The 14,408-nt window shown below is 43.4% G+C and overlaps 1 protein-coding gene and 1 long non-coding RNA gene across 2 annotated transcripts in view; both read right to left on the bottom strand.

Annotated features, from left to right (window-relative positions):
• The window catches only part of LOC103390493 (rab11 family-interacting protein 2-like), a 20,875-nt gene extending 8,101 nt beyond the window's left edge, over positions 1 to 12,774 (bottom strand). The window contains exons 1-4 of the mRNA XM_025062463.1: positions 12,372 to 12,774; positions 3,362 to 3,795; positions 2,287 to 3,159; positions 1,581 to 1,962 (exon numbers count right to left, since the gene is read on the bottom strand). Coding sequence (XP_024918231.1) covers positions 1,581 to 1,962; positions 2,287 to 3,159; positions 3,362 to 3,795; positions 12,372 to 12,745 — 2,063 coding nt within the window. The 5' untranslated portion in view covers positions 12,746 to 12,774. The remainder of the gene's footprint in view (positions 1 to 1,580; positions 1,963 to 2,286; positions 3,160 to 3,361; positions 3,796 to 12,371) is intronic.
• Positions 12,775 to 13,120: 346 nt separating this feature from the next.
• On the bottom strand, positions 13,121 to 13,845 carry LOC107989526 (uncharacterized). The gene is made up of 2 exons (XR_001761135.2): positions 13,335 to 13,845; positions 13,121 to 13,161 (listed from the first exon to the last, which is right to left on the bottom strand). It is a non-coding gene; the product is annotated as an uncharacterized LOC107989526 (long non-coding RNA).
• Positions 13,846 to 14,408: the final 563 nt, after the last annotated feature.

The raw sequence follows: 14,408 nt of genomic DNA, 5'->3' as shown, positions 1-14,408 counted from the left end.
TTGCTGCAGGAGGCGGAGGAGCGTGACTCATCTTGGAGGATTTCAACTTTGCCTGAGAGGCCGCGTCTTCTTCATCAGCCGCTCCTGTCATGGATGGAGGCCACTGCGCTGAGCTGGTGCTACCAGAGGGGGCGGTATCATCTGGGGATGTGACCTCATCTTCATCATCTTCAAATGGATTCAGGCCACGAACCGCAGCTTGTTTCGTCCCCGAGCCGCCGTGTTGAGGACCTCCTCTGGACGCGGGTCTGGACGGCGCCGGACGTTTCCCGCGTTTTGCAACAGTTTCTGTTTCTTTGGCGAAGCTTCTTTTTTCAAAGCTCTCTGTTTTCCCTGTGTTTGACGGCTTTACCTCCACTGAACACCAGGGGGCGGTGCTGGCAGTTCCTGCTTCTTGTTCATTGCTCTGCTTGTTTAATTGTTGCTGATGCGGCGAGGGAACTTCCTGCTCCCGAGGAGTCGCAGCCACGTTCCTTCCTGGAGGAGTAGGAGCCGGACGCTTCTCCCGCTGAGAACCAATCAGCTCTTTGTTATCAGTGGACGACACGGCAGGAAGGAACCTGGAAAAGAGACACCGACTACGTCTTTATTTTTAATTTATATTAGAAGATGAAGAAAAAAAAAATCCACGACCCTTGACCTCGTCGATCTCCTTTGATCTGTGTGTTCGGTCACCGACTGTAACTCGAGGACAAGTGTTGAGTTTCTCTCCGCCTCCACCGACTGTAACTCACGTAAACAAACACAGGCCGATGCAACTTTAATGAGGCTAAAGCTCTGGGTTTCATTTAAATGAGGTGTCTGGTGTTGTGGAGCTGAGGATTGTCCGCCCCCCCTCCCCCCCGATGGGGGAGTTCTCCTCCTCACCCTCCTCACCCTGGGTAACACATGACACGAGCTTTAATTCCCGTGTGCAGCAGCATCAGCAGTTTTCCTGGTCGACGTAGAAACACGTTCCCTCGCTGTTGACTTTTGTTGTGTCACCCATCGTATCTATTAATATAACATTATGGATTTCCGATAATATCGGCTAACAGATATTATCGTCCGATATTAGCATAATTAAGTAATGTATCGGCAAGAATCGTTATAACGTAGAGCCTGGGTCAAACTCACTATTTGTAGATAGATTACGAAGTATTTAACTAAAAATGTAAACGCACTCCTCTGTTGAAGTCAGTTTCATTTTGGTGATGTCATGCTGCTGCTGTTGTTGTTGTTGTTGTTGTTGTTGTTGTTGTTGTTGTTGTTGACCCGTGCTCCGTACAGAAATACGTTTGCCTTTAGCGATAAATCCAAATAAAACTGCGTGACATCACGACTGCGATTCTGTCGCAGCTCATTTGTTTGAAAATGACCAAAGTCAAGCCGACTTCAGCATCAATTTTCTGGTCATTTTTTACACCAACGTTTCTGAACATTTTGCTCTGTTTTTAACCAGTTCTGAGCAGAAATCGGTTTCACGTTTCTTATGTTTGGACAGTCGTCAAACGTAGCTGTCGTGGCTATAATTTAGCTCGGAGGAAAATGTCAACATTTGTCAGAACATAAACAAACATCAAAGACGAAGGTGAACTCACCGTTGTTGGACCGTCGACACGTTCCTGTTGTTCTTGTCGACTTCTTCTTCAGAGACAACGTTTGAAACACGTTCATCGAATGGATTTTTAGACGCGACGGTCGAACTCTTCTTCTTCTTCAGCGTCTTTTCCTCCGTCTCTCCAGTAGATGGCATCGTCGTCTTTTCTACTTCCTCTTTTCTCTCTTCTTTTATCAACCATTGGTTTTCTTGGTCGTCTCGTCTTCTTTTCTCTTCTGCCAGTCTTTTATTTTCTTCCTCCTCCCTCCTCATCCTCTCCTCCTCTTCTTGTCTCCTTTTTTCGTTTAACATTTGTTCATATTCCATCTTTTCTTTTCTGACCTTCTCTTCCTCCTGTCGCCTCATCGTCTCCTCCATCCTAACCTTCTCCTCCTCGTCTTGTCTCCTTCTTACCTCCTCCATCCTAACCTTCTCGATATCTTCTTGTCTCCTTCTTGCCTCCTCCATCCTACCCTTCTCCTCCTCTTCTTGTCTCCTTCTTTCCTCCTCCATCCTACCCCTCTCGTCCTCCTCTTCTTGTCTCCTTCTTACCTCCTCCATCCTATTCCTCTCGACATCTTCTTGTCTCCTTCTTACCTCCTCCATCCTAACCCTCTCGTCCTCCTCTTCTTGTCTCCTTCTTTCCTCCTCCATCCTACCCCTCTCGTCCTCCTCTTCTTGTCTCCTTCTTTCCTCCTCCATCCTACCCCTCTCGTCCTCCTCTTCTTGTCTCCTTCTTGCCTCCTCCATCCTAACCTTCTCCTCCTCGTCTTGTCTCCTTCTTACCTCCTCCATCCTAACCTTCTCGACATCTTCTTGTCTCCTTCTTACCTCCTCCATCCTAACCCTCTTGTCCTCCTCTTCTTGTCTCCTTCTTTCCTCCTCCATCCTACCCCTCTCGTCCTCCTCTTCTTGTCTCCTTCTTGCCTCCTCCATCCTAACCTCCTCCTCTTCTTCTTGTCTCCTTCTTACCTCCTCCATCCTAACCTTCTCGACATCTTCTTGTCTCCTTCTTACCTCCTCCATCCTAACCCTCTCCTCTTCTTCTTGTCTCCTTCTTGCCTCCTCCATCCTAACCTTCTCCTCCTCGTCTTGTCTCCTTCTTACCTCCTCCATCCTAACCTTCTCGATATCTTCTTGTCTCCTTCTTGCCTCCTCCATCCTAACCTTCTCCTCTTCTTCTTGTTTCCTTCTTTCCTCCTCAATCCTAACCTTCATCTCCTCTTCTCGCCTCCTGACTGTTTCCTCCTCTTTTTCACTCTTGTCCTCTTTAGTCCCCTCCTCCTCCTCCTCCTCTTCCTCCGTCCAGGGTGAATACTGTCTGGATCTCTGCAGTGACTCCACAGACGTCGGTGAACTCTCGGGGACGTCTTCCATGGACCCGTGTCCAGAGCTGGTCAGACTGAAGTTTGACCCGATGCGTGACGACCGCGTTGGCGGCTCCTCGCAGTAGACGTGACTCCCGTTGATGCACAGGTTGCTCTGGTCGCCGTCGCCGCCGCCGCCACCGCCGCCGCCGCTGTGTTTGCTGTCAGAGCTGCCGCTGCGTTTGTGGATTTTGAACTTAAACTTCTTTTTTCCTAAAAAAAAAATAATAGAAAAAAAAGAAAAAAAAAGGTCAAAGGATGTCGAACATATGGCCCGTGGGCCAAAACCGGCCCGCTTGATGAATTGCATAAAATGTACATGTCATTATGTTTTGATTCTACTTGACATCTAACCCGAGCCGTATGTGGCCCCTGAACCGTAGTTTGGAACTCCTGGTTGAAGGAGGTCACTCACCTTCAGAGAAGTCCACGTTGAGCCCGGACGATTGGCTTCTGCTCAGCGACGACGTCTTCGACGGCAGGACGGACATGGACTGAGACAGGTTCTTCTGCAGGTTGGACTTGTGCGAAAACAAAGACTTTATTTTATGTTTCTTCTTCTTCTCCTCCTTCCCTGCAGCTCCTTCCTCCCCTCCCCCCTCCTCCCCCTCCTCCTCGCTGTCCGTCAGAACCTGAGTGAATGACGGCACGATGTCCGACGAGGTGTCCGACTCCTTTTTCTTGCCGCGGACTTTGTCCTTGAACTTGCTCAGACGAGAGCGGGACTTCCCGGCGGCCGACAGGTCGAACATGCTAGCCGTCATGTTGTTCCTCAGGAACTGGACGTCCAGCAGAACCTCGCCCCGGTCTTTGTCCGCCTTACCACTTTTGTCCAGTAGTTTGAACCACCTGTTGAAGAGAAACAAGACATGTCGTCAGGTGTAAACCACGTTTGACCACATGTGGGCAGCAGACGCAACGACAACCTTAGGGCTGAAACTACGAAATAGGAGGAGAGTTTTAGGCCAAATTCCACAAAAAAAAAAACAAAAAACAGAATTCTACGACTTCACCGACTTAAATCGGACTTTTATCAATTTATGATCATATATGGTTTTACAAAAGAGATAATGCTGATTTTAATAAAACCTGTAAAAAGTTGCGATGGCGATAATATCGGCCGACAGAAATTAGCGTTTATTAGCAATTATTTAATATCTGTAAAATTCATTATTGATTTTTTCCCGATAACTCAATGCCTGGGTTTCGCCAAATGATGTGTGAACTAAAAATAGTTTTGGGGGAAAAACGGCTGTATATGAAGGTGAAAGCCACTAGAGGGCAGCATTGCACCTCTTTTTATTAATCTATTTTAATCATGGGGGAATATATTGGTATGGATATCAGAATCAAACATTAAGTGTTCGGCTAATATCGGATATCAGCAAAAAAACATCCCTTGTAAAAATAAAATCTTTAACAACTATAAATCCAGAAAACACATCTGACTGTCGGATTATTTATTCTTTAATCAAATAATTCTGATGAGAAAAAATCTGATCGTAGATTCATCACAAAGACAATCTTTTAACTCCCCGACTCTGGGTGAACATTTTACCTGCGGAAAAAATTCTAAAGTCTGAAGTTTGACAAACAATCAGAGTCACTAATCCACAAAATGAACTTGGAACCGATTTCCGAGCTACAGGGCGTCACACTGGGATGACGATTTCCTGGATAAAAAGCCCATTTTGTCGACAACTGAGTTGTGAAATTACAGCTACAGGCGAAAACATGTGAAAGGAGCAAAAAAATGGTATAAAACATTTAAAGGAATTTAATTCTCTGCAGAGAAGTTATAAATAAAAAAGACAAAAGTTTCTCATTTACTGAAAAAAAAATCAGTTAAATAGGAATTGTTTCAATGTCATTTTACAGAACGACAGAACGTTCTCAAATATAAATCACAGAATCGTCCATGTATAATCAGATCTCCGTCTAATGGAACCTGAGGTTTGATTATTTACTGTTGTGTGAAAAATATCACGATTTTTCATTTCTATCCTAACTTCCTGTCTGAGATATTTTGCAGTTTTTCTCTACCACAATAGCGCCCTCTGCAGGGGTGGAACGGGAAGCTTTGTTCTTAGACATACTCATCAATCGTAAGGTTAACAGGTTAAGACATTAGTAAAAACAACTCAAGTCGACGTGAAGCAGCGTCGTTGTTCACAGCCCAGGTCTGGAGATCATTCTGTCGACACTGAAGCTCAGACTTTATGGAAACTGTGACGATGGAACGAGACTCAGGAGGAAAGTCTGATGATTCCAGCTGCACTGGAGAAGTGACCATGAGGTGGTGCTGTTGAGTCTCACGGGCCTCATACATGACCCTCCCGGGTCACTGCTAACTACTGCTAACCACTGCTAGCTATTGCTAACAACTGCTAACTACTGCTAACCACTGCTAACTACTGCTAACTACTGCTAGCTACTGTTAACCACTGCTAACTAGGGCTAACTATTGCTAACTGCTGCTAGCTACTGCTAACCACTGCAAACTATGGCTAACCATTTTTTAACCACTGCTAACCATTGCTAACTACTGCTAACTAGTGCTGGCTATTGCTTAATACTGTTAACCACTGCTAACTATAGCTAACTGCTGCTAGCTACTGCTAACCACTGCTAACTGTGCCTAACTACTGCTGTCTGCTGCTAACAACTGCTAACTATGGCTAACCATTTCTAACTACTGCTAATCAATACTAACTACTGCTAAGTTCTGCTAACTACTGCTGGCTATTGCTAACCACTGCTAACTACTGCTGGCTATTGCTAACCACTGCTAACTATTGCTAACCACTGCATCAGTGAAGTCTTTTTCCAGTCATCACATGAAGCAGTGGTTAAAAAAAAAACAACAAAACTGAAGAGTCAGCGGAAAAAAAAAAACTGCCCATCAGGCAAAAAGTTGAGGTGGACGGTCCACGAGGGACAAACAACGACATCGGAAATCTGAATTCCTCAGGAAATGAGGAAAGGGGGAGAGAGGGGGGGGGGCTGCGTATGTGTTTCCTTTAGTAACTATGGCTCAGCATCTTTCATATGACTCAAAACACACACACACACACACACACACACACTGGTTTTTGTGTTCCCTAAGCCCCTCCCACTGACATTCCCGAGCCTCTTACTCCAACAGCTACAAACGTCTGATCTTAATCCACGGCCTCTGGTCTAATCTGACTGATTCTAATCCCACCCTTTAACACGAGGGGGCCTCTGTATACTGACCGCTTGAGGACAAAGAGCCCCCACAAAAACAACTACAACAACAACAAAAAAATGTCCCAACAAGTATAGCTTTATCAGCATACCACACACACACACACAAACCCATTCTCGTCTCCTGAGACTTTTTTTTTAACAATGAAATTATAAGTAAAACCTTCATTAAAGTTGGTCTAAAAACTTCCTCTGTGATCCTGACTCAGAATACGGGCGATGTTTTCCTCCCCCTCTCCCCCTCTTCCTCCTTCTTCTCCTCCTCCTCCTTCTTCCTCGGGAATGTCTCAGACATGTGCCATAAACAAACTGCTGGGGAGTGAATGTGAAGGTGGGGGGGTGAGACGGTGTGGGGGGGGGGTGAGTCGGAGACCACTGTACTAATGAATTCTGGGAAGAATTTTCACAGAGACATGAAACAACAACATCTCCACACCTTCATCCATGACGTTAAGGTTGTCGGTGCGACGCTGTCAATGCCCCGACTGGTGAAGAACTGTTTCTACCTCCAGTTCCGGTGTGATGTCACCGGCCCTGACTCTGAGTGAGAGTCAGTTCCACAGAAGAAACGTTGTGTAACTATGAAAACACTGTATTCACAGCAGAAAGGTTTGACTTCAGCGATGACCGTTACACAACAGGAAGTAGAATTATACTTAGTTTTCACTTTTATTTGGTCACTTCCTATGAGCCACTGAGCCACGTGTTTTTACTGCGACTTTTTTTTTTAGTTTGATATCATTTTACACGTTAATTCATATTTTCTAATATCAACTGTTTTCCTGTTCCTGTAGGGGTCACTGTTGACGGCTGTGGTATTTAAAACCTTAAAGTAATGGAACAAAAGGAAGAACATATTCTACGATAATATGATAATATTATTACAATAGATTTTATGCTAACAAACAAATCCAGGCTACGTAGTATCTTAACTAAAACTCCTTGTAGCGCAAAAGGCTAAACATTAGCAAAAACTCAGCAAAATAGCTCCAAAGTTGTTGAAAATATAAATATAAAAATGTCTTGTTCCAATTCACAGAGAACTGATGTTTAATATTTTAAATATTTTAAAAAGCTAGCAAATAGTTGTCAGAAAATAGCTAAAGTATAGCCTAAATGAGTTAGCCTACAAAGGCTAGCATGATGCGTCCATTTTATATAAGTCAGACAGCCACTAAAATAAGTTGGACGACTGTTGGTAATTCATTAATATTCTTATAATTAGCGTGGTAAGAAACTACCAATACGCCAAAATATTGCGATATTTCGATTCACGATATATCGATATTCTACGGCACTGTATTGATTTTTTATGAACATTTAACAGTCAAATATTCCTGGTGTTAAGATGGAACAACGTTCTGTGTTTACTTTGATGACAGTTTTACTACAATTAAATAATTAAAAAAAACTCAATACATCGTTGTGCCTCTAGTATCACAATGTATCGCAATATATTGTATCATGACACGTATCGTATCTCCAGATTATCTCCAGTACGCAGCCCTACTAATAAATAATATTCATATCCTACGTACTGTTTTTTTTTGTTGCTCAACAATAAAAACAAACATGAAAAAAGGAGAAGCAAAAAAAATGGGGAAGTTGCAGAAGCTAAAAGCTACGTTAGGATTTTGCGGTAGTTAAAGTCGGTGAAGGAGGAATTAAAAATAAGGCTAATTCCTGGTTCATGACGCGGGCTCTCAGCTCACAGAACCAGGACAGAACCAGGTCAGAACCAGGACAGAACCAGGACAGAACCAGGGGGAGGAGGATCAGACATGACCTGACGTTCTGTAAACTTCTCCTCCAGAACAAACATCCTTCCTGTGGCTCAGTGTGAGCTGCTGATAAGACCACGCTGTGAGAAACTCAGACGTTTTCTTATCATGAAACACATGCAGCGTGAGAGAAACAACCCAACTGTGGTGACGGGGTCCATGAACCAGGACCAGGACCAGTTCAGACCATCAGTTCACGTCTGAGGCCAAAATGAAAAGAAAAGAAAGAAAGAAAAAAAACTAAACAAAAAAACTGTTTAGAAAAGAATGTAGAAATTTGAAACCCGAGCATTTTCAAAACAACAGTCAAAACTGTAAATATGAATCAATGTGATGTTAGCATGAATGTGTTGTTTTGGTGTTAGCATTAGTGTCATTTTGGTGTTAGCATTAGTGTCGTTTTGGTGTTAGCATTGATGTGTTTTTCCTTCAACGTCAGAGCTAAAAAAAAAAAATCCAATTATTTTAAATCCCACAAAATCAATCAAAGTGTCGGAGGGAAACAGAACAGACTGAACGAAGCCAAACAATTAGTCAACATTTAATTCAGGAAATGACACCTGAAGGTTAGCTAAGAGTTAGCTGAAGGTTAGCCAAGAGAGTCCCAATTAAATTAAAAGTTTCAAAAGTCTAAAAAAAAAAAGAAAAAAGAATACGTTTTAAGCAACACTTGTATTTATATATATTTATGATTATTTGGGAAACTTAAAATAATACATTTTAAAAAATGCTAAAATATTTTATAAGCTAACATCTTAGCTTACAGACTAGCCTACAGAGTACTGATCTGATGCTTAAACTTTTATAAATTTTAAACTAAATAAGGAGAGGGAGTAAATATTTATTTTTGATTTAGTAAAAGAGATAAAAAAACAGAGAGAGAAAACTATTTTAACTTCTAAACCCTGTGTCGCGTCGTCGTCATGTGTCGGTCGATGAACGACCTTGTATCAAACTGTTTGTCTGAGTGAAGGCACAGCCGCGGAGGACGACCTCGCTGGACCGTCCCTGATGTCACTGTTTGTTTTTCCTCTGATAAGAGCGTCAGGAATGTGAGGCTGAAGCTCGACCTGAGGCTCAGAGGTGACATTTTCACAGGCTCACAGAGCGAGCGACGAAGAGTAGATGATGATGAAGTACAGGATTTGTACCACGAACCTCATTTTCTACCAACTAAAAACAACACAAAAACCTCATTTCCAGAGTAAGAAAAACACCATAAATCTTTAAACTAGCCTGCTGCCAGCTCCGAGGACCAGGTACCAGCGAAGGCCACTGTGGTTGACGGTGTCGACACCCAGGACTGTGACGGACACTAAACCAGCTGGACACGTGTGGACGCCTGCAGGGAAGACAGGAAGTCCTCGACTTACGACGGACTTACGTTCCTACGGTGCGAAGAAGTCGGAACTCACATACTGTACATCAGTAGCTACGCTAACGCAGTAGTGACGTCATCATCAGGGTCAGAAGAGTCTGTCTGACGCCTGCGAGTCAAAGATGAAGGGCAAAGAGATGCAGCGCGATCGACTTACGGAGGAGAACCAGCGAGAAATTATCGACACACTAAAATATTGTGATATTTAGTTTCCTGACACTGTAATCAATTTCCTTTTCTCACCAATTCCCAGTCAAATATTCCTGGTGTTCATTTTCTTTCTCCTCTAGTGATTCCAAATGTTGCTGTTTAAATTAGGGATGTTCGATATTAAGTTTTTTGCCGATATCCGATATGCTGATATTGTCCAAACAATTTCCGATACCGATACGGGCCTGGTTATATTTATTTATTTATCTGTACCAACCACTGTACGAGTATGAGATTAAACTGAATGAGCCGCAATGCTGCCATCTAGTGACCTTTACTTTCACATACAGCCCTTTTTCCCCGAAACTATTTTTAGAGAACACATCATTTGGCGAAACCCAGGCACCGCGTTATCAGGTTTTCATTATCAGAGGAAAAAGTGATAACGATTCTTACCCATATTACACGGTTATGCTAATATCGGGCAGATAGTATCGGTCGGCCGACGTTATTGGACATCCCTAGTTTAAATGTAAAAAAACTCAATATATCGTCATGCCTATAGTATCGCAATACATCGTAGTGTTACCCGTGCATCGTGAAACGTATCGGATCGCCAGTTTCTTGCCAATACACAGACCAGTTAACAGAGCCGTCTTTGTTGACGTCTTTGTTGACGTCTTTGTTGACGTCTTTGTTGACTGCGCTCGCCAACTAGCTAGTTGTTGTTGTTACACTGCACGTTGTAAAGATGGAACAAGACTTCGTTAGGGAGATGGAGGACGTCGTAAACTGAGGACTTCCTGTACGTATCAGCAGACGACTGACTGACTTTAATGACCGGAGCACGTTATCTGACGTACCCGTCGGTACGATACGATCAGACGGAGAGAGAGAGAGAGAAAGTATCCAGATATTCCTGTTACTGTAACTCCAGTACTTGGAGTTTTTTTTTTTTTTTAAAGAACTGATACTCTGTGACGTCAGAGACGGAGCAGGAAGGATTAGAGGCGACACCACGGCGGCACCGGCCCGGCCTGTAGAACACGTTCACTGCTCGTTACCCACAACAAAGCAGAAGTGGCCGTGGGATCACCACATACTGCAGTACTGTGTACTGCGTAGTACTGTGGGCTGAAGACAACAAATACCAGCAATGAAAACAAAGTCATTGTTTACATCTGTGACATCAGGGAGTTTCTAAAAAGAATTGACCTTTGGCCTGTTCCAAGACTTGAAATATAACAACAAGTGCAACGCAACATGGAGTGGTTCAAGTACTGGTGTTTATCCTGGAGGTCGCCGACCTTGGTTCCCCCCTGAGTCGCTCTCATTGGTCAGGTACTACAACAAGGAACTGATCCTGTTTCGGACACAACCGTTGCATTAGACCAAAGCAATCGTTTCCACACTCAGTGTGGGGCAAAACAAGCATCCGCTAACACCAGGGGGCACTGAGGGCCCACAGCCAGCTCTTGGCCACACAGGAAATTGCCTACAGCGCCACCTGTAGGAATTAGAGTTCAGTAGAGTTTTAAAGCAGAAGTCTTTAATATGTTGGGGGCGGGGCCGGAGTGGGAGGGGCTTCAAAAAAGTAATTAGCAGAATGAGTTAGAAACGCACAGTTACTGTTGCGTTGCATTTGTAACGACATTTTGAGCGTCACCGCAGATGAACAGGAGTGACACGTTCTACTCTGAACTACTGAGTACTCAGTACTTCAAACTGTATCAGTGGTGTGACTGACTGCAGCTGGTGGTTGGACCATGGACCTGGACCACGTGTGATGAAGAACAGCTGCAGACAGAGGGCGTGGCAGAGCGGGTGTGTTTGGAATGTAGCGTCCAGATTAAAACCAGTACAGATCGCAGTAGAGATTGCAGTAGTACACAGTAGTACACATCACTTCCTAGATATTGTGAACAATTATTTACTATAATTTCAATGAATAAACTGGAAATAAAAACTGCTTTAAGGAAAAACAAACAAAAAAAAAAAAATCAAAAACCAGAAATCTGAATTCAAATTCCGAGGAACCAAAACTGTTTAAAATTCACTGAAATAAAAACTCTGTTTGACTGACTGAAATTCTTCAAAATTCAATTCACTTGGCGGCCCATGTTTGGCCCCCGGGCCATGAGTTTGACACAAGTTCATTAATGTAAACGTTCAGATTCTACCTCCAGGGCTGGATAACGATGAGCAGAGAAAATAAAAAAAGTGTCCTGAACTCCTCGTCAGAGCTGCAGGTCTCCAACCTGCCACTGGAGGCAGTGTAACTTAAAGGAAACAACGGTTGAACTTTGACCTTCAGGTCTCTGTACCGTATCAACCAACCGTTGACGCAGTAACATTTTCTACAGAATCACAGAAACCTCCTAGCCTAGCCTAGCACCGGACGCTAAGTAGGCTAGCGGTGTGTATTGGCAAAAATCTGATGATACGATACGTATCACGATACGATATACTGCGATACTATAGGTACACGATATAGAGAGAGTATTTTTTAAAAATAATTTAATTGTAGGAAGTCTGTCCAACGGTAAAACTGGTCATGAGGTCATTAGTTCATACCCTGGTGGAAGTCAGTGGTATTACAGACCAGGTGTTGACGTGTAAAAGTTCATCATTTAAATCAAATACTACTGTAATACCAGCTCATTAAACTAAGGCACGAGGACGTTCAAAGTTTGTTTACAGCACCACCAACAGGAGGTTGGTGTAAGGGAGGCCGCATGCCTTATGTTTACCCACAGTTCAACACATACTTTTCAAAGCCTTACCCCCAACCAGCGGCGGGGTAAATACTGTAAGTCTGTTCAGTTTGGGCCCACCACGGACTCTTTGAAACCACACCCCCTGCAGGCCCTGGTGAGAAGTGCACTTACTCGGTCTTGTCTCGTGTCCTGTCCTCACTGAGCAGCGGCAGATCCACCTCGGCTTGTCCCAGCAGTTTGTCCGGACCAACCAGAGCCCGGTGCAGGACGTGGACGTGCAGCGTGCGGCGGTCTTTCCCTCCTCCTCCTCCTCCTCCTCCTCTTCCTCCTGCTGCTCCTGCCGGCGGCAGGTCGAAGGTGGCCTCCTCCTTCCAAACAGGAGCCACGCTCTTCTCCACCACGGAGGTCTGGAACTTCTCCTTCCCCACCTGCATCACCGCGTAGGCGTCGTTGGTGCCGCTCTTGCCCTTCGTCCTCAGGCCTCTGGCCTGGAGAACCGTCACCTGGACACTGGTCGGAGACCACTGCTGATCCATGAAGGCCATGCTGCTGTCACTGCTGCTGCTGCTGCTGCTGCTGGAGGACCAGGTTGTGCCGGAGAGCTGCGGTCGGAGGTCCATCCAGCACCGCTCCTCTCTGACTCTGACTCTGACTCTGACGGTGGAGGCAGAGAAAGTTTCCGCACAAACTTTGAGGAACCAGCTGAGTGGGCGTGGCTTCACAAAAGAGCGTGCGTTGAACTGGCCACGCCCACAGATTACCAGGCTCACAGCGTGGGTTTGTTCACACCGCGGCAGGTGACGTCTAATCGTGTGTTTTGACACCTGTCGGAGTGCATGACAACCAGTCCACGCCCACTACAGTCAGCTGAGGGTAGTGCACGTTTAAAGGAAAAGTTCAGGGTATTTTTTATTTATTTATTTTTTTTTCCTTTGGTCTCAACACAGACCAGAATACGGACCTTCACAAACACAAACACAGCTCATGTCAGTCCCAAATACAGTGTGATAAACTTTTGCAACAGAACAAAAAACAAAAACAAAACAAAAGAGAATAACAGACAGAGAAAGCACAGACTTTGTAGTCACGTGACCCACATTTTAAATATCTATAATAATGTCAATAATGTATTACCAATATAAGAACTTTATGTTGACGATACACTATTATTATTATTAACTTTGGGATTAGAGGAGGGATTAAATAAATTACTTCTTTTTCGGGTGTGTGAATGAAACCATGACGTGTTTTTATTTTTATTTTCTTTCATGTTTTGTTCTCTCGTATTGTCTGTCCGTCCGCTGTGTGACGTATGTGTGACGTATGTGTGAATGACTTTATTAAACTCCACCTCGAAGAAGCAAAGAAGTCTCTCGCGGTGACGTCACGGTGACGTCCACTCCACCTGCATAAACTCTGCGCTCTGATAACTGCGGACGTTTCCGGTCACGGCTCCGTTCTGTGAGGGATTTTCTTCTTCGTCCGTTTTAAACGGATTAAGACTAAAAAAAGGCTTCAAATGTTTGTTTGTTTGTTTGTTTGTTTGTGTTTGTAGCCCCTCGACGGTCTGTCGATTGTGTTTCAACTCTGGGATAAACCTTTAATATTAACGCGACGCGTCCTGCAGGGTGGTTTGTGTCTAAACACTGACACCTGCTGTTTAAAAAGGGGAACATGTTCACCTGCCGGAAGGCTTTTAATAGTACGAACTTCTGTAGCAGAAACACTCTTTAAATGTATCATTTAAAATACAAATAAATATAATTTAAAATAAAATAAACATTTAACCAGCTGAACGAGTTAATGTCAATTATAAATTGTTTTAGAATAGAAATTAAACTACAAATTGTAATGTTACAACACATATATACACGGTACGTGTGTGCATATGTATACATGTATACAAATAAATAATAATAATTATTATTAATAAATTGAAACTAAATTAATGAACTAAATTATAATTAAAAACAAATACAAAACGGAAACAGTTGACTGTGGTTCTTACTTCCCTTACATTATTATAATCCTACAAAAGTTTTATCCGTTGCAGTATTAGATTTTGAACACAAGATGGCAGTGTTTGACCTCTAATCCTTTGAACCAAAATTCATAAAAACTGTAAAAATGTCCGTGTTAATCGATGGTCGGAGAAAATATAAAAATAATAAATCAATAAAATTATATCACACGAATATGAGTGAAATA

Source organism: Cynoglossus semilaevis, chromosome 14 (genome assembly GCF_000523025.1).
Source record: "Cynoglossus semilaevis isolate Cse_v1.0 chromosome 14, Cse_v1.0, whole genome shotgun sequence".
Lineage (NCBI taxonomy): Eukaryota > Metazoa > Chordata > Actinopteri > Pleuronectiformes > Cynoglossidae > Cynoglossus > Cynoglossus semilaevis.
This window is presented reverse-complemented; position numbering and strand designations above follow the sequence as displayed.